We start from the raw sequence: 26,027 nt of genomic DNA, 5'->3' as shown, positions 1-26,027 counted from the left end.
TCTGGCCAAGTGCTGAGATTAAAGGGGTACACAATGAGGCACAGCATTTCAAGCTTCGATCTCTTGGTCACTCGTGGCAAGACTTGAGTTTTACCTTTTGTGAAACCATAACCTACTTAGTTAAGTCTGAAATTGTACAGTGTGGTCGATACTTGGAAACTGTAGTGGCTACTTGTTTGAATATATGTCCTCTCTGCCACTCGAACTTCTTATGTTGTTAAAGAGGACAGTTTTGAGTTTACATTTCAATCCTAATAGCTTCACTTGACTGTTTCTCTTTTGTGTAGTTACTCATCAAGGATCCAAGACATCGACTAGGCTGTCAGAATGATGGAGATGGAGCTGCTGTTGTAAAGCAGCACCCAGTGTTCAAAGACATTAACTTCAGCAGGCTGGAAGCAAATATGTTAGATCCCCCTTTCTATCCTGATGTAAGTATGCTACCTGGGTCCGAAAAACACTGATTCCCATAGCAATCTTTTGGTTAAAACACACTTGATACAGCCAGCATGTGAGTTCTGCTCTATGAGGTCTGTTATTTATTTCTGCTTCTTCTTCTGTCTTTATCCCACCACCTCCACAGCCTCAAGCAGACCTTAGTAGTTCTCTGACTCCAGGCCTGGGGCGTGCAGTCTGTCGCTGCTGTGATAGCCAAACTCCTGTCCTCCCAGTTCTCAGTGCCATTTCAGACCTCCTTGTATGCCCTTCAAGGCTCTCTGTGTGCCAGTGTTTCTGTTCAGATCTCAGTACTCTGTTCACCTTCATACTCATTGCACTGAGTGCACACAGCTGCTTTGTTCTGGAATGTGCATCCCCTGGAGCTGTCACATGTGCGCTTCCTCATGAGTATGCTATTGAGATCAAAAGGTTATGCCTCCAAAAGTACAGGGACTGGTGCTTGTCAGTGTCTGGTATATAATATAGTAATAATAACTGAATGTATACATAATAAGTGAACTACTGATGAATGGATATTGAATGAAGATAGCCTGGACTCCACAAATTAACAGTCAGCTATAGACACATTCTAAAATTGGAAAGATAAGTTAAATTTTCATTGTTGAATGGAATTTAGATCTACAATTGATATTTTTTCTATTTTTATTTTATTTAAAAAATATCTTTTTTCATTTTACATACAAATCCCAGTTCCCACTTCCTCCCCTCCTCCCGTTCTCTCCACCTGCTCCTCCCCCCACCCAATCCCCCATACACTTCTCAGAGAGGGTAAGGCACATTGCTTTGAAGAAGGATCAGGGCCCTCCCTACTGTATCTAGGCTGAGCAAGGTATTTATCAAAAGAGAATGGGTTCCAAAAAGCCAGTACAAGCAGTAGGGATAAATCCTGGTGTCACTGCCAGTGGGCCTGCAGTCTGCCCCAGCCGGATAACTTTTACCCACATTCCAAGGGCCTAGTTTGGTCCTATGCTGGTTCTTCCTATGCAGACAGAGTTGGTGAGCTCCCATTAGATCAGGTAAGCTGTTTCAGTGGGAATCCCCATCACGGTCTTGACCTCTTTGCTCATACTTTCACTCTTCCCACTCTCCCACTGGATTTTGGGAGCTCAGCCCAGTGCTCCACTGTGGCTCTCTGCCTCCGCTTCCATCAGTTGCTGGATGAAGGTTCTATGGTGACATGTAAGATAGTCATTAATCTTACTACAAGACAAGGCCTCTCCACTATTGCTTAGGGTCTTAGCTGGGGTCATTTTTGTGGATTCCTGGGAATTTGTCTAGTGCCAGGTTTCTTGCTAGCCCCATAATGGCTCCCTCAATCAAGATATCTCTTTCCTTGCTCTCAGTTTCTGTCCTTCCTCTATCTTGACTATCCCATTTCCTCAAGTTTTCCTTCCTCTTCCTCTTCTTCCCTTCTCCTCCTCATCTGTCCTCCCTTCCCCCCACCTCAATTGAGATATTTTTATTTGTAAAACTTCTTCAAAATTTGTGTTTGTTTTATATCCATCGTATTTGTTATAGTGTAACTGCTTCCTTGGAAGTAAGTTCTACTTGAGATATTCAGGGCATATCCACTATCCAGCACAGATCTAGGTATGGAAGCAAAGGGAGATCTAGATAAACAAGGGAGTGTCTCTGCTTATAGAGATAGGCAGGAACACAGACTGACTGGCATGCTGGGCAAGTGTTGCCTGACAGTGCGGCGTGATGACCTGGACTTCATATAGCTGTCAGGTCTGGAGACGGGGCTGCTTGGATCAAACGTGGTCTCTCGGGAGGGAGGGGGGATCACCCTGAACAGAGGCCCTCCTAAACTGTCTGTGTTCTTGATTTAAACAATTTGCTCCATTTGACGGCAATTGAGCAAACTCTGGACATTTTGCTTGCAGAATTAAGATTCTTAGTTTTGTAGAGCAGTATGGGTCTGGGCTTTTGGCCTACACTGTTCCAAGAGAGGGCTTGCCAGTCCTTCTATCCTTCACTTTGTGGAATAGACTAGAATAGGAACAGTGTTGACCAGTGACCTGTAGATTACCACTTTATTGACACTCATCATTTGCTCAGTCCAGCAAACGGGGCAGTGACTCATCAGGACTGTTAGTGTATTTTGCTGTAGTAGACAAAGGCTCCTTAGTTGCAGAGTTCGTACTTTGTGTTCTCTTTAGTCCCAGAAGCGCAAGCAAAGCTCTGCTGGAATGGAGGCCTGGGTCTTGACAGCCCTATATGCTTTCTTAATCTAGAGGAGAAATTGCTAGCACGAAGGTTGCTTCTACTTTTCACCAAAATGCTAAGCAGGTCCTTTGCAGGTAGGCCAGAAGTGATGTAAAACTAGTGGATCCCACAGCCAGTGGTCTCTATGCCTGTTTACAGCTCTCTCTGTGTCCCAACAGAAGCAACTCATCCCCTTCTTCTATATTTGTAATCTGTTTTCTTCTGCAGAGAAGAAAAGGGGTCCTCGTGAACACATGTGGTGGATAAGTGGTAGAGTGCTTGCCCAACAAGTGCAAGCCCTATGTCCAATTCTCAGCAGCTGACTAAAGCAAATATCTTTTATAAACTAGATATAACATCTGGGGGTGGTCAAGACAGCCAGATTGTGAATTCAGGGAGAGCCTAGGCTACCTATTCCTGTTTCAAAAATCCAGAAAGAAACAAAACCATACAACAAAACAAGAAAAGAGTTATTCTAGTTGTCTCACAGGTTGATGCCTCTCTTTGTTCTTGGTGCCCAGCCTCAGGCCATTTATTGTAAGGATATCTTGGATATTGGGCAGTTCTCTGTGGTGAAAGGAGTCAACCTGGACAGCAGCGATGAAACCTTCTACGCCCAATTTGCTACAGGGTGTGTCACCATCCCCTGGCAGAATGAGGTACTGCTCTTTCTAACAGTAGGTTTATGCTAGTTTCAACAATGACCTGTGTATGTTTGTGTGTGTGTGTGTATTTGTGTGTCTTAAAATACATTTATACAAAAGATTTGACCATGAGGACTAGATGATGGGTAAGCCAAGACTATATCAGCAGTTGCCAGAAGCATGACAGCTACTCTGGTCTCAAGTACACAAGGCGGACAAAAGGTGATCTTAGGATTTGTCTGTCACCCTGGAGTCCAGCCTCCTAAGCAGCACTAACTGGCTGCTTGGCTCCATTGGAATTAGCTTTTTTTTTGGGGGGGGGGAGGTTCACTTAGAGAAAGGGGAACAAGAGGCCACTTTATTTCAAGAAGAGGTCAGAAACCAGGAATCCAGGAATGTGGAGCCAGAAAAGGTCTGGGAACTATGATGTGCCCCACATTGTCATCAGGTGCTAGGTGGGAGCCAATAATGCGGGGCGATTACTGACTTCCTGGTGTCTCCAAAGTCTATCCTGTCTTCTGTGCACACAGATGATTGAATCTGGATGTTTCAAGGACATCAATGAAAATGAAGATGAGGAAGATTTGCCATCACATAAAAAAGAGAAGATGTGTCCCTCCATTCTCAGACCAAAGAGAAATTTCTTCCGTAGACTCTTCAGAAGAGGGGTAAAAAAATATTTTGTAAAAAACAAACTGTTGTGGCTGGGGTTCTGCTTAGGGTAGAACATTTGCATAGTGTGAGCAAGGGCTTTGGTTCTAAGAAACAGGTATGGGCATGTGGATTCACACCCTCCACATGTCTGTATGTGTATCAGAAGGAAAATCTTTTCTAAGGGAAACATCTCTTCCCCTTTTGTTTTGTTTTGTTTTTTGTTTTTGTTTTTCGAGACTGGGTTTCTCTGTAGCCCTGGCTGTCCTAGAACTGGTTCTGTAGACCAGGCTGGTCTCTAACTTGGAGATCTGTCTGCCTCTGCCTCCTGAGTACTGGGATGTAGTGAGAGCTGCGGGCTGCGTTCCTACCGCCCAGCTCCCGGCTGCCTGGCTTAGCCCTGGAAATATCAACACACAAATTGTATTCATTTAAACACTGCCTGGCCCATTAGTTTCAGCCTCTTATTGTCTAATTCTCACATTTTGCTTTAACCCATATTTAATAATCTGTGTAACACCACGAAGTGGTGTCTTACCAGGAAAGATTCAGCATGTCTGACCTGGTGGCTGGCTCCATGACGTCTGTCCCAGAGAGGAGAGGCAGGGCAATTACCCGAGGCATCTGCCTCACTCCCAGCATCCTGTTCTGTCTACTCCACCCAAACCTATGTTCTAACCTATCAGGCCAAGCAGTTCTTTATTAATTAACCAATGAAACAGCAGATAGAAAGAAACATTCCTACATCACTGGGATTAAAGGTGTGTACCACTAGTTACTTTCTTTCCTTTCTGCAATGCTTCATATAAGAAATTTTAACCTGGGTGTAGCTCACACGTAGGAGGCTGAGGTAGAAGAATCACTGTGAGTTTGAGGCCAGCACACTAGATAGTGAGTGAGTCGTTATCGGAGAGAAGGAAGAAGAGACAAGTAGACATACACACACACACACACACACACACACACACAGAGAGAGAGAGAGAGAGAGAGAGAGAGAGAGAGAGGAGAGAGAGAGAGAGAGAGAGAGAGAGAGAGAGAGAGAGAGAAATTGATTCATATAGTTTAAAAGCCATATGGTTCTATTTAAAGTTTACCCAAAGAACCAATGCTGCTTGCTGTTGGTGGAAAGACTGTTTTGATCTACAAGGCAGTGACTTGTTAGCACTGAAGCTGCTTCCTGGTTTGGTGACAAAGCATTTGACCTAGGTCAAAGGTCAGCATCTGATTGAATTCCCACAAACAATGCATGTTTTAGTTCTCGATGTTCTGATTCCAACCATTGCTCTCTCATGTCTACATACACAAGAAAAGCAGGCCCCTCTAGCACTGGAGGTCCTTTGGAGAGACTTTCTGTAGTAGCGTTATTCTTATTTTCTTCCTCGTGTACCCCAGGCTGGTTTGAACTTGTTCTGTAGCAAAAGAAGACCCTAGACTCCTGATCCTCCTGCCTTCGGCTCTTGAGTGCTGGGGTTAAAAGTGTGTACCAACACACCTGACAAGGTCAGAAAATAATTTCATCAAGTAAAACATCCTATGAGTGAATTGATCTGTTGTGAACCTATCAATTCTTATTTTGTGTTGTGTTTTCAAGACAGGATTTCTCTGTGTGTCAGCTCTGCTGTCTTGGAACTCACTCCATAGACCAGGCTGCCCTCGAACTCACAGAGATCCGCCTGCCTCTGCCTCCCAAGTGCTGGATTTAAAAGCGTGCCCCACCACTGCCTGGCTCAATTTTTTTCTTTTTCTTTTTGGGGGGGGGAGCAGGGGGGTCCTTATACCTATCATTTCTTGAGGAATTTACTAAAAGATTGTTTGCTAGCATCCTAATCTGTGTTTTTTTCAATATAGAAAGACAAGACTTCAGTAATTAAAGTCTCCCAAAGTGGTTGTTGTTAAGACCACATTTTCTTTCACAACTAGGGGATAGCTATATGAACTGAACTCATCAGTCTGTTTCTGCACACAGTTAAGTCCTTGGGCATCCCTCCTTATTCAAAGCCCATAAGACATCCACTAGAGCGCTTTCCACAGAGAGAATAGAGTTGTGCCATGTTGAGCGCCTTCTTACCATAACACTTACTGGTGGAAGAGCCAGTGAGCCTCATTTGTCTTCTGCACTCATTCAGCTATTGAATTTGATTTAGCACGCAACAGTCACAAAACAGCAAAACTTTTCTTGAAGCAGTATATCTGTATATAAATTAAGCATATGCCTTTAAAATTAATTTTAGCAGTTTAGGGATGGAAGTTAGGACCTTGTGTATACCTGATAAGTACTCTAACACTGAGCTATATCCCCACACCCTGCACCTTCTATTTTTAAAACATTTTTTGAAACAGGGTCTCACTAGCCTAGGGATGCCTGGGCTAGTCTTGAATTTGTGATCCTCTTGGCTCTGCTTCCTGAGTAGCTGGGTCTACATTTAAAATTCCATTTCTTAAGTAAGAAAAATGCATTTAGAGTTTTTGCTTACCTCACAATTAGTATCCTCCCAGTTTCTAGAACATTATATTATTTGTTCCTAGGTATCTTTGGAGATTGGTTTCAAGATGCCAAAGTCTAAAAGTGATCAAGTCTCTTTCATAAATGGATAGTGTATATATAAATCACCTCTAGATTACTTACAATGCAGAGTACATTATACAAATAGTTGTCATATCCTTTTAAAACTTACTTGGCATTGTCATATGGCTTAAAACTTTTTTTCTCAATATTTTTGATTTGGGGTTGGTTGAGTTCATGCTTATAGACCTCATGGCTACTCAAGCAAAACAAAGCCATCTTGACATTAGAGACATGGTTGAGGCTGGCCATTGTGCTGTGTGTTGCAGGGCTGCCTGAGCAATGCTCTCAGTGAGGAGGGGGAGCCAACACAACGCTGACCGTTCACTGAGCCGACCACAGAACAAGACCCTGGTATTAAGAAGGAACCCGTCACATACTCAGTGTCTTGTCCTTTCTATGAATTGTAATAAACAGTCTATGACACTGTTTATAATGTGCTTTCATATATTTTTACATTAATATCTGCACTGTCTGTTTACTGAAGCTGTGTTAAAGAAGAAGCCTGAGAACACCACTGTGTACCCTGAAGCTCCCAAGTATGGATGCCTTGTACATTGGAGCAGTTCTCAGAAGTCCTGTTCCTGTATGTCTGTCCCACACTGTCCAGTTTTCCCTGAAATTTGCTGAGGTTCTTACAGAACTTTAATGCTACTTTTTAAAATTGTTAATTCAAAACTCTCAGAGAAGAATCATAGGTCCTTCCTTTATTTTAAATTTCCCCTGCCTGCTTTGGTACTCACTCATCCCTGGAGGTCTGGGGTAGATTCTAGGACTAACAAACATTTGGTTAAATGTTACCTGAAGCTATGCATCATCTTCCTGGGCCTGTGCTACATCATATACAAAGTGAAAAAGTTTTCCAATGGTTCATTGAGGTCTCTTATGCTCTGACTCAAATCTAGTTCCAGCCAGTCCCTGCTTCCTCATCCACTTAGACTGTTCCTTACTGAGCTGAATATGGTTCTTTGAGCCTCTAAAATTGCCAAATGGGTCACATTTCTGTTTTACCCCTGCTGCTTGGACCATGATGAGTGCTGTGGAAATCCTGCATCATATTTCTTGACATACATCTTGAAAAGGCCAAGTGGAGTTGTTAGTCATGCTCTGAAACATGAAAGAATACCTCTATTCTTGATCTTTTAATATGGAAATAACTGGGCTCAAGAAAGAATATAGCGATCATGTAGCCCCTCTGGAGACAGACGCCGGAACCACCTGGTAAGCCACAATCTCATGGCGATACACAGATTAGTGGAGATGGGTTAATTTAAGATATGAGTTATCCAAAATTATGCTTAAGCTATTGGCCAAATAGTATTGCAAGTAGAAGAAAGGAAGGAAGGAAGGAAGGAAGGAAGGAAGGAAGGAAGGAAGGAAGGAAGGAAGGAGAAAGAAAGAGAAAGAAAGAAAGAAAGAAAGAAAGAAAGAAAGAAAGAAAGAAAGAAAGAAGGAAAGAAGCCGGGCAGTGGTGGCAATAAGGCAAATTCAGCCTTTTGCAAAGCAGCGCTGCCTGGCAGAGGTGACAAATACTTCTAATCCCAGCACTTGGGAGGCAGACAGGTGGATATCAGTGAGTTTGAGGCCAGCCTCGGCTACAAAGAGAGCTCTAGGACAGCCAAGACTGTTAAAGAGAAAAACACTTTCTTGAAAAAAGAAGGAAAAAAAAAGCAGCCCACTTTTCCTTGAGACCCTTTTATATCTGCACTGCCTCTAGAAGGTGCTGCCTCCTCTGGGGGAGGGTCTCCCATCCTCAGTTAATCCTTTCAGGAAATACCCTCACAGACCCACTTAAAGATGAGTTTTTTAGTTGATCCCAGGCCCAATCAAGTTGACCACAAATATTAACCATCATAAGTCCATCCCTTGTCAACTTAATCACATTTCTTTATGTCATGCTTAATTTCCAAATGGAGATAATAACAAAGTCATAATTTCACTTAACATGATAAAACCATTGTTCATAAAATTGCAAATGCATTATCCTTCCTCCAGACTAGATGGCAAAGTCCCTTGAGGAATGCTTAGTCTTTTAGTATCCCCTAACTTAAATATGATAATATAGATTCACAACACAACTACTGATATTATCTCAACTGACATGATACTGTAAAAAAGTAAAGAAAATGTGAATATCTGCTTAATACATATATTAATATATACACAGACATCCTTAACAATTACAGAAATACTCACTGTAATTGCAATTCTTGTTTCTATAAGTGATCATGTGGCCTTAACTGGTATTTATAACTACCTTCTCGATACTTGTTACTTGTCTCATTAATATGACAAAATACTTGACAGAATAACTTAAGGAAGGGGGAAACAGTCTGTCATGGTGGGGTGCGGCGAGCGAGCCCCGACCAGCAGGGAAAGATCACCACCGACACAGGATCCTTCTCTGATCACACTTTATTGAAGCGCTGCTTGGTTGAGGGAGAGCTGGAAGCAGGGCCCCCCCCCCCCCAGCCGGGCTGGGTGGCGGCTTATATACAGGAGGACGGGGCGTGTCTACTGATTAGGTGACGAGGCAGAAAAGGATTGGTGGAAACCTGTTGCTAGGCAGATGTGGCGCGAGAAGTTCGCGCCACATACTTGTTTACTTCAGCACTCGGCGCCATCTTGTAATGGCGAAGTGTAGATGTGGCCGCCACAGTTCCCCCCTTTTAATTTTATGACATTTAAAAGACAGTCAAGGCTGAGGTCAGAGGACCTTACCCTGAAAATGTAGACATGTCCCGTTTTTCTCAGGGATGGGAAAAATAAGCGGGACTACCCATATGCATAAGGTCATGATCTCCTGAGTGGATCTACTCAGTGCACTCTTAGGTGCAAAACCTCCTGTCCAGGACAACACATCCCCAGATTCAGGGGAACCTCATCGATCCCTCTTTCCGAGTGCAATGGCTCAATGGCCTTCGGGTGCAAAAGCAGGGATCAGGGTCAGGAGTCCTGTAAGATGCTGATCCAAGCTTGGGGGGAGTTGCCGGCCTCCAAGGCTGCGAGGGCATGTGCAATGGCCACCTTTTCCCGTTTCCTTACCCGAATCAGCCTTAGAAGCAGAAACAACGCCAATATCACTCCCGAAGTTAATATTAATCCTAGCACGCCAACCCCTGCCCATTCCTTAATATATGAAAAGGTATCTACCAGCCAATCTGTAAATTCCCCCAGCGAAACCATAGTCGCCTGGGTTTGATTCAAAGCCAAAATCTTCAAACTAAAATTTGCTTGCAATTGTTCCAATTCCCTTGTCCAATTGCCATTTAGATATTGAGAAATCGCTCGGGATTCATTAAGGGTAGCAGTATAGGGGGTAACACACAAGTGCTTAGTACGATCCACACAACCAAAGGTAACTATATCAAACATTTCTAACATATTTCTTTCCACCAAATCAACTCTCTTATTTAACAATAAAATACCTGACATTAATTGATGGTTAATCTTTTCTTGTATATACATAGCATCCGAGGTTTTTTGAACCACAGAATTGATAATAGTAACTGTCTGAACTTGATTGGCCATAGCTACTCCTGCAGTAACAGCCGCCGCAGCAGACACTGCAATAGCCGTCACAATAGTTGCTGTAATGCCAAAATCCCTTTTCCGGCGAACCAGGGTGGCTAATGGGAAGTTCTTAGGATTGGCTTTTACAGGCAAAAACACAAAGGTAGGGATGCGCATAACAATCGCACCTGAATGGTAGAAATTCCAACATTGTGACAGAGAGCAATTATCCTTCTTGCAATCAACTGCAGTATTATTTGAACTCCCTGTAGTATTAAACAAAAGCCAGACAAAGGGAGGATCCAGGCAAACTCTGGTTTGCTGTAGAGTAGTATTATGTTTTTTCTCTACACTAGTTATATTAATTTCTTTAGAAGTGTGATTCATAATCCCTGTATAATTATTTAACATAATTATTCCAGAGCGAACAAATGTAGCAAATGGAGACAACTCAGTTATAGCTCCTCTGGAATTCATAAGTATCCACGGAGTAAAGGGTGATCCAACCTTTATCATAAGTTTTCTTTTAACCTTAAAATGGTTAAGATTCCTAAGAACCCATCCAGAATTATTGTAAAACTTATCATATCGTCCTCTGCAATCCACAAATTCAGGGGGATAGCTCAAATCATTACCAGAGCATCTAGGGACAGACCAAGAAAAAATATTATTACTAGTATGATTACTATTGCCAACCTGTGAATCACTATTATTAACCTTGCTAACCTGTACCCAATTGGGCGTTGTAAGGTTGCAACTGATCCCATAAGTGGTAACATTAACAGTATCATTGAAACCGGAATAGGAGCCAGATCCAGATTTAGCTCCAGATCTAACCTGAGGCAGGGCTACGCTAATGGCCTTTCTCAAAAAATTGGGGGTATCTTCTAAAAATGGATCTCTAGCTACAGTAAGATTCATGGCATCTAGCAAGATGCAGTCTGAGATAGAAGTGCTCTGATTTGTGGTAAAACATAAAGTTCCTGCTAGGGGCACTACAGTTTGATTAAATTTTTGTTCCTGTGCATCCACCTTTTTGCAAACTAAGTTCAATTGGCAACTATCAACAAAAAATTGTGGCAATATTGTGGACTCATTGTGAACAGGAATTGGAATGGGCCATGTACGGGCCACAGCCCAGAAATAAGATTCTTCAGATTCAACTGGAACCGGTAGGTTCACCAACAGGATCAGGAGCAGCAACATCTCCTTGCTCTTCGTCAGGCTGTTCCAGTGTTGTCACGATCCTTGTCAGTCTGGTAGGGATCCACACCGGATCTGGCCGATTCTGAGGAAAGACACAAACAGCTCCCCTGGACCTCTGTATCACAGGGTCCGGTCCATACCATTTATTATCAATTACATCCTTCCATTTTACTAATTCTGTATTTCTGTGTCTGTGGTCCATATGTCTTTCCGCGGCTGAACAGCCATTGGAATCCAAGGTCAAAAAATTAAATGTAAAGAGAGCGAGAGATATTCTATCTCGCGGGGATGCGCCCTCGGCTATTCCCCCTTTTTGTTTTTGAAGCAGTTCCTTAATGGTGCGGTTAGCCCTTTCCACGATGCCTTGTCCTTGTGGATTATAGGGCAAACCAGTAATATGATTAATTTCAAAAATAGAGCAGAACTGTTGAAAACTTTTAGAGGCATATGCCGGGCCATTATCAGTTTTTAAAGAATAAGGCTTGCCCCAAGCAGCCCAGGCTTCTAGGCAATGGGTCCTTACGTTAAGGACCTTTTCACCACATAACAGGGTGGCATGTATAACACCTGAACAAGTGTCCACAGAAACATGCAAATATTTTTGTTTGCCAAATTCTGAAACATGAGTAACATCCATCTGCCAAAGGGTAAGTGGCTTTAACCCACGTGGATTAACCCCAATATGAGGCGGATGATGAAAAATCACACAGGAGGAACATTGTTTAACTATCTCACGTGCTTGGTCGCGAGTAATATTAAACTTAAGGCGAAGGGTATTTGCAGGCACATGAAACTTTCTATGAAATTGTTCAGCCGATTGCATAGGATCCAGGGCAACTAAAGCCATTTCCCTGGTAGCCCTATCAACCATATCATTAGCTTCAGTCATAGGTCCAGGAAGACCAGAATGAGCTCTAATATGACCAATAAAAAATGGTTTAGCACGTTGAACTATACAACTCTGAATTTGTAATAACAAAGATGCAACCATGCTACTAGGTTTAACATATGCAGCCACTTCCAGATGTTTTACAGCATTAACTACATAACATGAATCAGAATACAAATTAAAAGGCTGATGGGGAAAGGCCTTAAAGACCTCCAACACTACTTGACACTCCACGACTTGGGGTGCTCCAGAGCGAAATTTCAGAGTAACCGGTGGGGAGCCATATACCATATAGGCTCCAATTCCAGTTTTGGACCCATCAGTAAAAATAGTCAAGCCATTATTCAAAGGAGAAGCACTGGTAATCTTTGGAAAATATACAACATTCTGTGCCATAAAGGACAGCAATTTATCAGACGGATAATGATTATCAATAACGCCTGAATATGAGGAAATCAATATGGCCCAATCATCAGTAGTCCCTGTCAAAACCTCAATTTGATCTTTGGTATAGGGCAATATTAACTTCTCTGGCATTTTTCCAAAGGAGGTCAAGCTGAACCTCACTCCCAATAATGCCTGTTGTGCCACTAAATCAGGATAATAGCTTAACGTGCGCGAACCAAGTGTATGACCATGTATCCACCAAATCGGGCCTGTCTGCCACAATACTCCAGTAGGATGACCAACAGTGCGCAGAATGCAAAGCAATAATGGTTGTTCTGGATCAAACCGAAGAACCTGCGCTTGTTCTATGGCCTTTTCCACTATCTTTAATGCTTCTTTTCCTTTTGGTGTAAGCTCTCTAGGTGACGTTACATCAGGATTTCCTTCTAATATTGAGAACAACGGCTGCAAAGCTTCACGGGTAATGGGGAGATATCCTCTCAGCCAATTTATATCTCCGAGCAACTTTTGAAAATCATTTAAAGTGCGTAAATGTGATGTACGAATGCAAATTTTCTGTGGAAAAATCTGTTTTGGGGTAACACGGGCTCCTAAAAACTCTATAATACTTGTCTTTTGAATCTTATCGGCGGCAATAATCAGCCCCTTTTGTTTTAAGGATGCCTCCAGGGCAACTAATGCCCATTCTAGCATATGCTCTTGTTTTGCTGCCAATAGGATATCATCCATGTAATGGATCAGCCTAACTTTGGGAAAACTACGTCTCACTGGTTGTAATGCCTGATCCACGTATAGCTGGCACATGGTGGGACTGTTGGCCATACCTTGTGGTAAGACCTTCCATTGATAGCGTTCATCAGGCTGTTCATGATTTATAGAGGGAACAGTAAATGCAAAACGATGTTTATCTAAAACATGCAAGGGTATAGAAAAGAAGCAATCCTTAACATCTATGGCAAAAACAGGCCAATCTCTTGGTAAAGCACTTAAAAGAGGCAACCCTCTTTGGACAGATCCCATGAGTTGCATCTGTGCATTAACTGCTCTAAGGTCATGCAGCAGCCTCCATTTTCCTGATTTCTTTTTTATGATGAAAATAGGGGAATTCCAAGGAGACACAGAAGGTTCAATATGACCAAGCTGAAGTTGTTCTTTAACTAATATGTGTGCGGCCTGGAGCTTTTCCATAGACAGGGGCCACTGAGGCACCCAAACGGGTGTATCTGTGCCCCAGGGGATGCGTAACGCATCATCAGTGGCCCCTAGGAAAAACCCAAGCCCTTCCGATCAGATTTGGGAGTGGGCAACACGGGGTCACTTCGACCTTGAAGGCGAGCCCCCAGCCCTTTTCCTGGCACAAAGCCTTGTGCCTTCATGACATCTTTACTCACTTGAGAATAATCATTGGTAATTATCAATTTTAATTGTTGTTGTACATCCCTTCCCCATAAATTTAAAGGAAGGTCTATGACAAAAGGCTGAAAAATGCCTTGACTGTGTTCCATCCTCCAATGCAATTGCTTAGCACTCATATCTGGAGTATTTTGATATCCTAGACCCTGTAAGGTTTGTGCAGCCGTCTGTAACGGCCACCTCTTCGGCCAATCCTGTTTACGCATCACACTTCTGTCCGCTCCGGTATCCAACAGGCCCGTAAAGAGCTTTCCTTCTACTTCTAGGGTACACATGGGGCGATCATCAAGTCCTATAGACAAGCATGCTAGCTCAACCCCAGAGGAGCCGAACCCTCGCTTGCCCCTCTCTTTCTCATAAGAGGGAAATTTTTCATGGTCTGATCGAAGAATTAACAATTGTGCAATACGATCTCCGGGTGCAATCGAAATGATGCCAAACGGAGAATGACACATTACCTTAATAATGCCTTTGTAGTCAGGGTCGATCATTCCAGGTAGCACTAATAACCCTCTAAGAGTACCGGAGGATCTTCCTAAAACTAGTCCCACTGTTCCTTCCTCTAGAGGTCCTGACATATCTGTGTCTATAGCTTGAACACCCATACTCTGAGTCAGTACCAATCCGGTGGTGTCACGGAGGTCCAACCCTGCGGAGCCTGTGGTGGCCCTTCTGATGACTGGGGTGGTCTCATGTTTGGCTCCTGAATTGCCCCATAAATTCTCGGGCCCTGGGGTAGTGGGCCCTTCTGCCCGTTTTTTGACATGGCTGATGTGGCATTGGGTATGGGCTGTCCATTGATATCCTTTACGGATCGACACTCATTCGCCCAGTGTTTTCCCTTTTTGCACCGCGGGCATGTGCCCGGCTGTCTCTGACCTTGGCTCTTTTTATGTGTGCCTTGGGGGCAATTTTTTCGTACATGCCCCGGCTTCCCGCAATTAAAGCAGGTACCTGATCTTCCCTGCCCCCTGGAGACTGCTAGCATAGCAGCCGCTAGACCAGCATTAGTTAGAGGGCCGCCTATCTCTCGGCAGGCCTTAAGCCAAGCATCCAGTCCTTTATTTTTCCACGGCATGATGGCTCTCTTACATTCTTTAGTAGCCTGTTCAAACACTAACTGCTGAACCAAAGGCATGGCTTCTTCGGCTTCACCAAACACCTTCCCTGCGGCTTCCATCATGCGAGCTACGAACTCCGAAAATGGTTCAGTAGGGCCTTGAATAATCTTCGTAAGATTGCCCGTTACTTCACCTCTTTTTGGTATCATTTTCCATGCTCTTGTATAGATTTCATTAATTTGTTGATAAACCTCCACTGGATAGGCTGTTTGATTAGCCGTCCATTGCCCTTGCCCTAATAACATGTCTGCATTCCAGGGAGCTCGATTTGGCGTTTGCGCATTTACTCGAGCCTGAGTGTGAGCAGCTTCTACCACTATAGATCTATAATCTAGATATTGACCTGTAGAAAGGCATGCTCTAGCAATTTCCCACCAATCTGTTGGTGTCATAGCTCTGGTGGTCAACCGAGTCAGTAATGTGCGGGTATACTGCGCATTAGCTCCATAAGTCTTTGCCGCTTCCACTAAATCTTTTAACTCTTTATAAGGGACTGGCTCATGGTATCTTTGTTGATTTTGATCCTCAAAAACAGGAAATACCACCACTGAAGGTGGATAATGCACAGCTAACTGCGCAAGAGTGCCCCTGTCAATGAAATGGCAGCTACTCCTGGGCTGCACGTAAGGAGGGGGAAGCTCTCTAGTGGGCACTTTTAGAGCTGGCCCATATCTCTCCTCCTCATAATGTGCATCTTCCTCCTCTAAGCTCTCCTCCTCTGCCTCTACCAGCTCCTCTTCAGCCAGCCGCAAGGCTGCGAATTCATCCAGCACCGGATACAGGGGAGGTGCTGAAGGTTTATTTATCTTAGGATCCTTCTTTTCTTTTATATCTTTCTTTTCCCCTTTTTTGTTCCTTATTACCGTGCACTTTTCTTCAGTATCCTCCTCTGTCTTTGAACCTGCTTCTGAAAGGCTGTCCTGGTGTCTTGCCAGCATTTTCCTTCCTTCTCTTAACTCCTCTACATTTTTTCCGTCTTTCAAGCAGGAGTGTACTAATCTCCAAAAAGGATAAGTTCCCTTCTTTAATTGCCATTGTTCCTTTGCTGCCTCCAAATCTTTGCCTAGCTTTCTCCAGCAATGCAGATTTAGATCCCCAGACACCGCAAACCACGGCGCCGAGCGATCAATATCCCCGACAATCACCTTTATAGTGGATTTCAAGATTTTCAATCCTCTCTCCTGTAGTAACCGCTGTATAGGATCTACAAAATCGCATGCACCGGAGACAGACTGATCATTGCCCATCTTTGCTTACTTTTCTACAAGAGGCTTACAAAAGGGCAGAAAAATCGCATTATCTGCCACGGACTTACTTTCGCTTTAGATGTTGCAGCAGCGACACTCCTCTCCTGGTCTATGACAACGGATAAAAATGCAAAAGGCATAAACCACTACAGCAAAAACAACCACTGCTAATGCAAACCACAAAGGACTAATTCCTCCAAGAAGCATACCTGAGGATACTTACCGGCGCCGACCGCTTCGTGTGTAGAGTTCTGAATCCTCTTCGGCCCCCCCCCCCACGTGTCCGCCGAAGTTCCCGGGTTTCGGCACCAGCTGCAGCGAGCGAGCCCCGACCAGCAGGGAAAGATCACCACCGACACAGGATCCTTCTCTGATCACACTTTATTGAAGCGCTGCTTGGTTGAGGGAGAGCTGGAAGCAGGGCCCCCCCCCCCCAGCCGGGCTGGGTGGCGGCTTATATACAGGAGGACGGGGCGTGTCTACTGATTAGGTGACGAGGCAGAAAAGGATTGGTGGAAACCTGTTGCTAGGCAGATGTGGCGCGAGAAGTTCGCGCCACATACTTGTTTACTTCAGCACTCGGCGCCATCTTGTAATGGCGAAGTGTAGATGTGGCCGCCACAGTGGGGAAGTCTTCGCAGTAGGAGCAGGAAGCTGACATTGCATCCATAGCTAGAAAACAGAGTGTGAACAGGAAGGCTGCAAAAACCACCTCCTCCAACAAGACTCTACTTCCTAATGTTTCAACAGCCTTCTAAAACACTACCATCTGGGGACCAAATGCTCAAACACATAAGCCTGTTAAGAACATTTCATAGGCCGGGTGGTGGTGGCGCACGCCTTTAATCCCAGCACTCGGGAGGCAGAGGCAGACGGATCTCTGTGAGTTTGAGGCCAGCCTGGTCTACAAGAGCTAGTTCCAGGACAGGCTCCAAAGCCACAGAGAAACACTCTGTCTCGAAAAACCAAAAAAAAAAAAAAAAAAAAAAAAAAACATTTCATAGTCAAACCACAATATTGGGTTAACAGAAGTGCTGCTTGCCTTGGGAAGAGCAAGCCAACATAGCCTAGGAGTTGGAAACAACCAAACACGGATTAAGATGGTTTACTTCAGATAAACAGAGAACACCTCACATGCAAATGCCCTTGCCTGGGGGTGCTTAGAATGACAGTAACTGCATGAGTCTAGAGTTCTGTATAACCATAAAAACCATACTGGTAACAAAGGGGCAAATAAAATAATCTCTAATCTTGTATAGTGCCTCCAGAGGTGCTGGGAACAATGCCTGTATCTTGGGATCATGGTGATGAAGACACACAAAGTGGAGACAGAGGCTTTATTGCTTAAAAGTGTCCTGGGGTACTGGCCCTTCTGGGACACACACACACACACACACACACACACACACACACACACACAGAGTTTGAAGAGAAATCAAGGTCTTCCTTGGGCCTGGAGCATTATCTAAATAGGTTTTCTATGGGGCACTTCAATTGGTAGGTCTAAATCAAGCAGGAGGCTGCCCTGTAACACAGAAGTGATCACTGTGGCACAGCTGTGCTGTCCATGTGAGGAATAGGGTCTATAGGGCTAGTGAGGCATATTGTATGTAGCTGTTATTTTGTCTTTTTTTTTTTTTTTTCTGAAGCTGAGGACCGAACCCAGGGCCTTGCACTTGCTAGGCAAGCACTCTACCACTGAGCTAAATCCCCAACCCCTATTGTATGTAGCTGTACCAGAAGCTTCTGATCACATAGTTTTAGCAATCAAGAAGCATAGAATATACAAGAAATGGGCTAAGCTATAAAACCTCAAGGCCTGTCTGCCCCCATTGACTCACTTCCTCCAGCAAGTCTCCACCTCCAAAAGGCTTTACAACCTTCCCAGACAGTACTACCAGCTGGGAACCAAGTGTTAAAATAATGAGTGTATGGTTGAGAGAGCATTTCACATTCAAACAACAACATCCTACCCTTGGCCCCCTGGCCTCATGGCCATCTCATGCAAAATGCATCCTTCTGGATTTCAAAAGTCTCCTTAGGTTCTCTAGAGGAACAGAAACGATAATATATATATATATATATATAATGGTATGTATGTGGAATTTATTAGAATAGCTTATAAGTGGTATGGAATTTTATATATGTGTATATATATGTAGTTATAATGGGTATAAATGGATATATATGAAGTTATAATGGATATATTAGCTGTGTATATCCAGCTAGTCAACAATGGCTATCAACCAGCTGAAAGTTCAAGACTCCAGTTGTTCAGTTCACTAGGCTGGATGTCTCAGCTGTTCTTCAGTATACACTGGAACACTACATAGGTAGCCTCTCATGCCATTGAAAGAATGGACTTGCCAGTAAGAACAAGCAGGCAAAAAGAGCAATCTTCTTTCTTTCATGTCCTTTATATAAGATGTGAGCAGGTGGGGCCCAGATTAAGTTGGATCTTCCTACCTCAAAAGATCTTGATTAAAGTGAATCTTCCCATGTCAAAAGAACTGGATTAAAAGTGGGTCTTCCCACTTCAAATAATTTAATTAAGAAAAAAACCCTCACAGGTTTATCCAACCTCTTGGATTTTTGTTCTAGAAGTAGTCAAGTTCACAGCCAAAAATCACACTAGTCGGTAGTTGTTAACACTAGACTGGGCAATAGTGGCACACACCTTTAGTTCCAGCAGAGGCAAGGCAGATCTCTGAGTTTGAGGTTAGCCTGGTCTACAGATTAAGTTTCAGGACAGCCAAGACAGAGAATCCCTGTCTGGAAAAACAAAACAAAACAAAATGTTGTAACAGTGTTCAAAAGTTTCAAGTCTCTTCTGATACTTAAGGGAATCATTTAACCAGGAGCCAGTGTATAATTAAAAAGCACACACATGCACACAATAAAAATATGTTTGCAAATATGTAGGATACTGGAGAGATGACTCAGTGACTTAAAACATGAATTCTGTTGCCAGCATCAATTTTGAGTGGCCCACAACTGTCTGTAATTCCAGTTTCAGGAATCTGACACTTTCTTCTGGACCCTCTGGACCTTGCAGACACTTGCACAAAAGTGCACATTCCACCACATATACAGACACCTCCCTTTCCTACCACCACACTTTTAAAACTAAGAAGAGTAAATATTAAAACACACACACACACACACACACACACACACACACACACTTGCACACACAAAGGCAGGCAAGATAACTAGTAAAGTACTTGCTGCCCAAGCTGATGACATGAATTTGATCCTGGCCTCTACTTGGTGGAAGGAAAGAACTGACAACCCAAAGTTGTCCTTATTTCCACATGTGCACTGTGGCATGTGCATGATCCACCCCCAACACCAAATAAACGTGAGAACAAACTAAGTTCCATTATTTCAAACTACAGTAAGGGAGGAATGAGGGCATAGCAAAGAAGGGGTGGGCTAAAGTAAGACCAAACCCAATTTTACAGTACCAAATCCTACAAGTCTCTGTTTAGCATCTTTGAGTCGTGATGAGATCATCTAGACTTCTGGCCCTTCTGCTGTGCTGCCTAAAGCACACATATTCTCCCTTTTGAGCTGGCTGCAGAGGATAGTGGCCTAGCACTACATTTTAATAACTATCCAATTCCTATGGGTCTAGAATCCGGGCCCACCTTATGTAAGTCCTCTGCTACCTGCTTCTCACAGTGACCAATCAGGTACCAGCTCCCTGTTGTCTGAAAGCTTGACTTCAAAAGAATCACCGTAGAGCTTTAGTGGTGTTTGCAGAGTCCACTTCTGTGGGGACTGATGGACCACCAATGATAGTTCTGACTGCTGGCCATGGACTGTTCTTTATGTCAGTCTTGCCAGTTGCTCTTTCTCAATGTGTATAAGCAGGGCTGGAGAGATGGTTCAATAGTTAAGAGCACTTGTTGCTCTTGCAGAGGCCCCAGGTTTGATTCCCAGTACCCACATTGTGGCTCACAACCACTTAAAACTCCAGATTTGGGGATCCAATGCTCTCTCTGAGCTCCTCAGGCATCAAACATGCATGTGGTACAACACATAGAGGCAGTCAAAACATGCACACAAAGAAAGATATATCTAATTTAAAAATTAAAAAAAATGCTTGTAAGTTGAGAAGATGGTAGTCAACAGGACTAAGGTTACATTTGTAACCTAACAACAGTATGACATCCCATCCTGTTATCCTTTGCCTTGTATTGGTTAGAAGTCAGCTGCCCATTCTTGGGAACAGGGATGTCATAGCTTAGAGAATGCTAAGAGGCTGGGCTCACTGAACCATCTTTTAAGTCTGCCTACTAGCAACTCCCAGCTTGCCTATGTGGGATCTGGCACTGGCTCTGTGCAGCAGATAGTCACATTACTGAAAGGAGGGACATGGAATCTAAAGACTGTTGGTTTCTGTGTACTTGACCATTTTGAGAAGATGGATTGTTTCATGGCCATGTAATAGACTTCTTGAGTCTTAAGGGGCAGCCTGAAGGGCTTAAATGAGTTCTTCACCAAATGCATCACCACCAGACAGCTCTCTCTGAAGCCAACACTTTTCCTGGACAGGCTGCAGGAGCTGGATGTATCCACTCTATTCTCGGCTTCCTGCCTAATTGCTCACCTGTGAGAGATGGGGCTCTGGAGACAAGGTCTTCAGCGCTAGTGGCTATGAGGCCCCTTGTAGGTCCTGGCTGATGGCAGAGCAATGCTCATGGTCCGGCACTCATTGTGGGGTGTCTGGGCCCAGTGCACTAACCCCAGCCTCTCTTTGAACTGCAACCACTGCTGCCTGCTTAGAACCCTTTATCAGCTTCCTTCACAGCACACCCTCTAGAGGCTTTCACATCTGAGGGAGCCAGCGCTTCAGGGGTCCACGGGTCATAAGGGTTCTTTGGTCCTGTATAAGGGTCATTTTGGTTCCATTCTCATTTTAGGGAGCCCCCAGCATGCTGCGCATGGGACTGTATCTCAGGCCACCGGCCGGTTTGTGGACCAGAAGAGCCTCTCTGGGTTTCGGGCTCCGAGCCCCACCACCGCCATCCCAGTGTAGAGTGCCTTTCTGCAGGGGAATTTCTTCGCTGCCCTTCCTTTTCCAACCTCTTCGCCTTCCTTCCAGGTCTCCCCAAACCCTGCCGCGTCGCCAACTCCTCTGCCCACTTCCTCGACATTTTTCCATTGCCACTGTTTCTAGCCAGTGCTAAGCCGCGCCCCGCTCAAACCCGCTTTTGGCTCGGCTCCGCCCCTCATTTAGAAGTCCGCCCCACCCTCTCCACTCAGGTGATTGGTTTGCCAGGGAGGGGCGGGGCCATGTCGGTGGGCGGGGAGTCTCAGTAAATTGGCAAAGGCAGGACGTGCTCTCATCCAGCTACCGGGGAAGACGACGCTTTAGCCTGTCAAGTCTGCGGGTCCAGCGTGGCCTAGCCTCCGCCGGCCTGACGTCACAGGACGCAGGCGCCGCGGGGGTTGCCGGGACGGGCCCAAGATGGCTGGGCGCTTTGGTTCCGCTACTACCCGCTGCGCAGTGCCCCATTCATTTCCCCGCTGCTAAGTGGCTCCGCGGAGTGCGAGTAGGCTCCAAGCCTTCGGGTCCTGTCCCGCGGGGCAGGAGGCCGTCATGGCAACCCTTGAAAAGCTGATGAAGGCTTTCGAGTCGCTCAAGTCGTTCCAACAGCAGCAGCAACAACAGCAGCAGCAGCAGCCGCCGCCACCACCGCCGCCGCCTCAGCCCCCTCAGCCGCCGCCTCAGGGGCAGCCGCCACCGCATGCACCGCCGCCACCGCCGCTGCCGGGTCCGGCCGAGGAGCCGCTGCACCGACCGTGAGTCCGGGCGCCGCAGCTCCCTCCCGGGGCCCGCTCCCCTGGCCTGGGTGCCGGAGACGACCAACGCAAGCGCCTGTCCAGAGAGAGGGTCGCGGTGCCTCTCGGAGGCCGGGCCCTCTCTCCAGCCTGGGCCCTCGATTCGTGGGGTCTTTGGCCTTCCTCGGAGGAGGCCGAGCCCGGTCAGGCCTGCGGGGGACACGCCGAGGGGCATCTCGGCCCTAGTGCTTTCGCCCTTCCCAGCTCGTGAAGTTAGGGAGCGAACTTGTTTCTGTCTTCGGGGAGAAACTGGGGCTGTGGCACACTTGACTCCAGGAGAACTTGGAGAGGGCGAGACCTCTTCGGGTTGCCTCCTTAGGCCTTGGAGCTGGGAGCGCAGGATAGCGTGAGAGAAGTGCGGATAGTGGATGACATAATGCTTTTAGGAGGTCTCGGCGGGAGTGCTGAGGGCGGGGGAGTGTGAACCCATCCAATGGGATATTCTTTTTCCAAGTGACACTTGAAGCAGCCTGTGACTTGAGGCGCTTCGTATTCTTCTGGCGTTTCGTTTAGTTGGTGTTGCAGTGTAGTAACAAGGTTTTAAGCATCACCGTAGAGGTCTGCTTCTGTACTCTCCTGTTGGTCTGCAGGTAATTGTAAAGATGAGTTGTGGTTGTCGAGTACGTGGTGAGTTACTTAGGTGTGATTATTAATAAAAATTATATGTATGCACGCGCATATATATTTGAAAAAGTCGACCGATGTTTGTTGCCTGTTTCCTGCTGGAAATAAAATGGACATGGTGATGTGCAGTTTCCACCAGGGAATGAATTTTACCGGTGTTACGGTCGGGCATGATTTAGAGCATAGGCCACTCGTAGACTCTGAATATATCAGGTACTTCAGTAAAAATTCCTGTTTAATTCTTTGCTGAAGTCTTGTCATCCTTTGGAAGGTTGCTGCGGGTGACTGGAGAGAGTATTTGAAACAGAAGAGAGACCATGAATAACAATAGTCTTAAAAAAATAAAAGCTCGACATTTCCAGGAAGTCCATACTGTGTGTTCAGCCCTGTGCTTTCTTGCAGTTCAGGCCTTTCAACTCTGGGCATTTTATTTCTAATGTGGATTTGTACAATTAATAAGGAGAACTTTCAGGAAACAACCTACAAAAGAATCTCACTTATACTCATTTAGGGAAAAAAAAATTGTTCTAGTGCTGGGAATTTAGCTTAAAGCTTCACACATGCTAGGCAAGTGCTAGCTTTACCACTGAGCTTTATTCCCAGCATATATTTAGTAATTTTTTTCTTGTTTTTGTGTTTCTGATAGAGATCCTTTTCCTGTCCTGAGAGTCTAATTTAAAAAAAAAAATGAAGATTTGGGGAGAAATGTTGGCTTATTTGATAGATTAAAATATAGGAATAAATTTTTCTTCTATAATGTGAAAGTATGTTTGAGCAGAAAAATTCTTATGTGTAGATAAGTAATTTCTATTGTTTTGCTTTTGAGACAGAGTCTCACTATGTAACTTTGGCTGTTCTGGAACTCACAGAGATCCATCCTTCTGCCTCCGACTCCTCAGTGCTGGGATTAAAGGCATTTGCCACCACGCCTGACTGTATAAGTAATTTCTAATTATTAGATTCTTACCATGACTCAGTCTCTCTGGGTGTTAGCAATTGTGGAAGTTCACATATTTCCCATATTTTCTGTAAACAAGGGTGGGGGTGGAGTGGGGTGATTGCTCTGCAGCTGCTTTAAACACAAATTCAATCTGGTTTCGCATAAGTAATTCATTAACGTGGTACAGTTCCAAAGTTAGGAAAGGTTAAATAATGAAAACATCCCCGTCCCCATTCTCCTGACTACCTAACTCTGTCCCCAGGAGCAAGCACTGTTCTCCTCATGTGTCCTTCCAGATAAAATCTGGGCATATGTTAGGACAGATTTTTAAATTATTTACAGGCAAAAGTGGTTTGGAACAAAAGCTTTTAAAAGTTTTAAAACCTTATTACTACACGGTACATCAAGAACTAGCTGGAACATTCCCCCAAGTCAACTGCATTAGGCTTGTAGTTATTTTAAATAAAAGCATATATCTCATATTTCTGTGTACTTTGCTGTTGGAAAACAGCTGTTCATTAATAATAAGTAACAAACTCACTGCTTGGAAGCTTCGATTTTGGCATTTTGTCCACTTGATTCAGTTAAAAGTCCTTTTTCCAAATTGAGACCAGCCAAAACAATTTTAGAATGAATCTGTTCTATTTTTATGGCTCTCATTGTGTTACAGAGAACTAGTGTCACAGCCATGCGTTGGTTTCTGTTGAAATAGCTGAGCGCTCGTTCTCTGCTCAGTGTATAGGATGCAGGAGCTCTCGGGCTGGCTGTGGTGGGTCTGATAGACCTTAAGCAGTTGACATTCACCCTTAACATTTGCACTCTTCAGATTCCTATCTCATTTTCCCTGTTTGTAGCCATTCCTTTATCAGTATTTGGTGGTTGTCGCCTGTGTGTCTAGCATTATTCTAGCTGTAGATTTTAGCAGGGAACAAAGTTATGTCCTCATGAAGCTAAAATTCTAGGGAGGGTCACAGACAATAAGCAAGAAAATAAGTGATAAGGTACGGTAAAGTAGGGAAAGGGATTAGGAAACGTCAGGGCCTTAGAGTGTTGTATGGACAGGATGTTTAAGTAATGTCTAGTTGAAGACCTTTTTGGAATAAACATCTGGAGTCAAGAATCTACTAGGAGGGTGTATGGAAGAGGAGTGTTCCTGCAGGGAGAACTTGTCAAAAAAGCTTTCCTGAGGGATGCCATTTTTTGCTGGATGAAAAGAGTGAGGGTAAGAGCTGTAGTGGGGGAGGAGCAAGAGGGAAGCCCTGGTGTGATCAGTTATTGCACTTAGCTCCAGAGAGAAAGCCTGGCTACGGGATCTTAAACAGGCAAAGGCAAGAGTTTATTATAAGACAAACTAAGTCTAGGAAGTTCAACAATAAGATCAGGACCCAGACACCAAGTCCCAGTCTTCATTCTTGCACACTTTTTTGGTTATGTGTCTTGTTGATTCATATGAATTTCTCGTGTTCTGGATACTATTTCCTTAATTTGTAAACCCTTTCTATGTATTGTCTTTTCAATTTCTCTGTTTATTTTTTGAGACAGGAGTTTGTTATGTATCTCTAGTTGGTCTGGTATACTCTGTAGGCCAAGTTCTCAAAACTTGCTTTGGTCCTTTTGGCACAACTTCCCAAGAACTGGTATACTATAGATATGCCCCTGTGTATATGTGTGTGTGTGTGTGTGTGTGTGTGTGTGTGTGTGTTTTGAATGGTGTATCGTGTATATATTGTGTAGAATATGCAGAGGCCAAAAGAGGATGTTGAATGACTTCCTTCTTTGTTGCTCTCTATGTCTTTGAACGTAAAGCTCCTGATTACTTTTAAGCTGCCTGACCAAAACACTGGTGATCTGCCTGTCCTTACCCACCACAGAGAGATTACAAGCATGCATAGCCATGCCCAATTTTTACTTGCATGCTGAAGATTTAGACTCAGGATTTAGGCTTGTAAAGCCAGTACTCTTACCCATTGAACCTCGATCCAGCTTAGCTCCCTGACTCACTCACTTATTTATTTGTTTGTTTATTTATTTATTTTTGAGATAGGGCTTCTTTGTGTCCAGTTCTAGCCCTCCTGGAACTTAACTTTGTAGACCTAACTGGCCTCAAACTCTCAGAGATCTGCTTGCCTCTGCCTTCCAGGTGCTGGGATTAAAGGCATGCACAACCACTACCTAGTGTTCCTCAGAGCACAGAAGTTTTAAATTTTGATGAAGTTCAATTTGTTTGTTTTTGTCTTTAGTTGCAGTATATTAGATATTTAAGAAGCCACTGCATTGTTTGAAATCACAAA

General features: G+C 44.3%; 2 protein-coding genes across 8 annotated transcripts in view; both read left to right on the top strand.

Moving 5' to 3' along the window:
• Positions 1-6,956, top strand: part of Grk4 (G protein-coupled receptor kinase 4) — a 79,651-nt gene extending 72,695 nt beyond the window's left edge. For 3 of the 5 annotated variants that reach the window (XM_038321409.1, XM_038321382.1, XM_038321372.1), the window contains 3 exons: positions 288-431; positions 3,189-3,326; positions 3,842-4,257. In XM_038321409.1, the coding sequence (XP_038177337.1) occupies positions 288-431; positions 3,189-3,326; positions 3,842-4,036 (477 nt within the window). In that variant the 3' untranslated portion in view covers positions 4,037-4,257. Of the gene's footprint in view, positions 1-287; positions 432-3,188; positions 3,327-3,841; positions 4,258-6,794 lie in introns of those variants that run through there. The other 2 variants (XM_038321401.1, XM_038321390.1) reach the window with 1 other exon arrangement.
• Positions 6,957-21,794: 14,838 nt separating this feature from the next.
• Positions 21,795-26,027, top strand: part of Htt (huntingtin) — a 139,055-nt gene continuing 134,822 nt past the window's right edge. For all 3 annotated transcript variants that reach the window (XR_005283088.2, XM_038311049.2, XM_038311036.2), the window contains exon 1: positions 21,795-22,133. Coding sequence is in view for 2 of the 3 variants with exons in the window: in XM_038311049.2 (XP_038166977.1) it covers positions 21,931-22,133 (203 nt within the window). In the remaining variant the exon portion in view is untranslated. The remainder of the gene's footprint in view (positions 22,134-26,027) is intronic.

This window comes from Arvicola amphibius, chromosome 1 (assembly GCF_903992535.2).
Source record: "Arvicola amphibius chromosome 1, mArvAmp1.2, whole genome shotgun sequence".
Lineage (NCBI taxonomy): Eukaryota > Metazoa > Chordata > Mammalia > Rodentia > Cricetidae > Arvicola > Arvicola amphibius.
The sequence above is the reverse complement of the archived record's forward strand: the minus strand, read 5'-3'. Positions and strand labels throughout refer to the sequence as shown.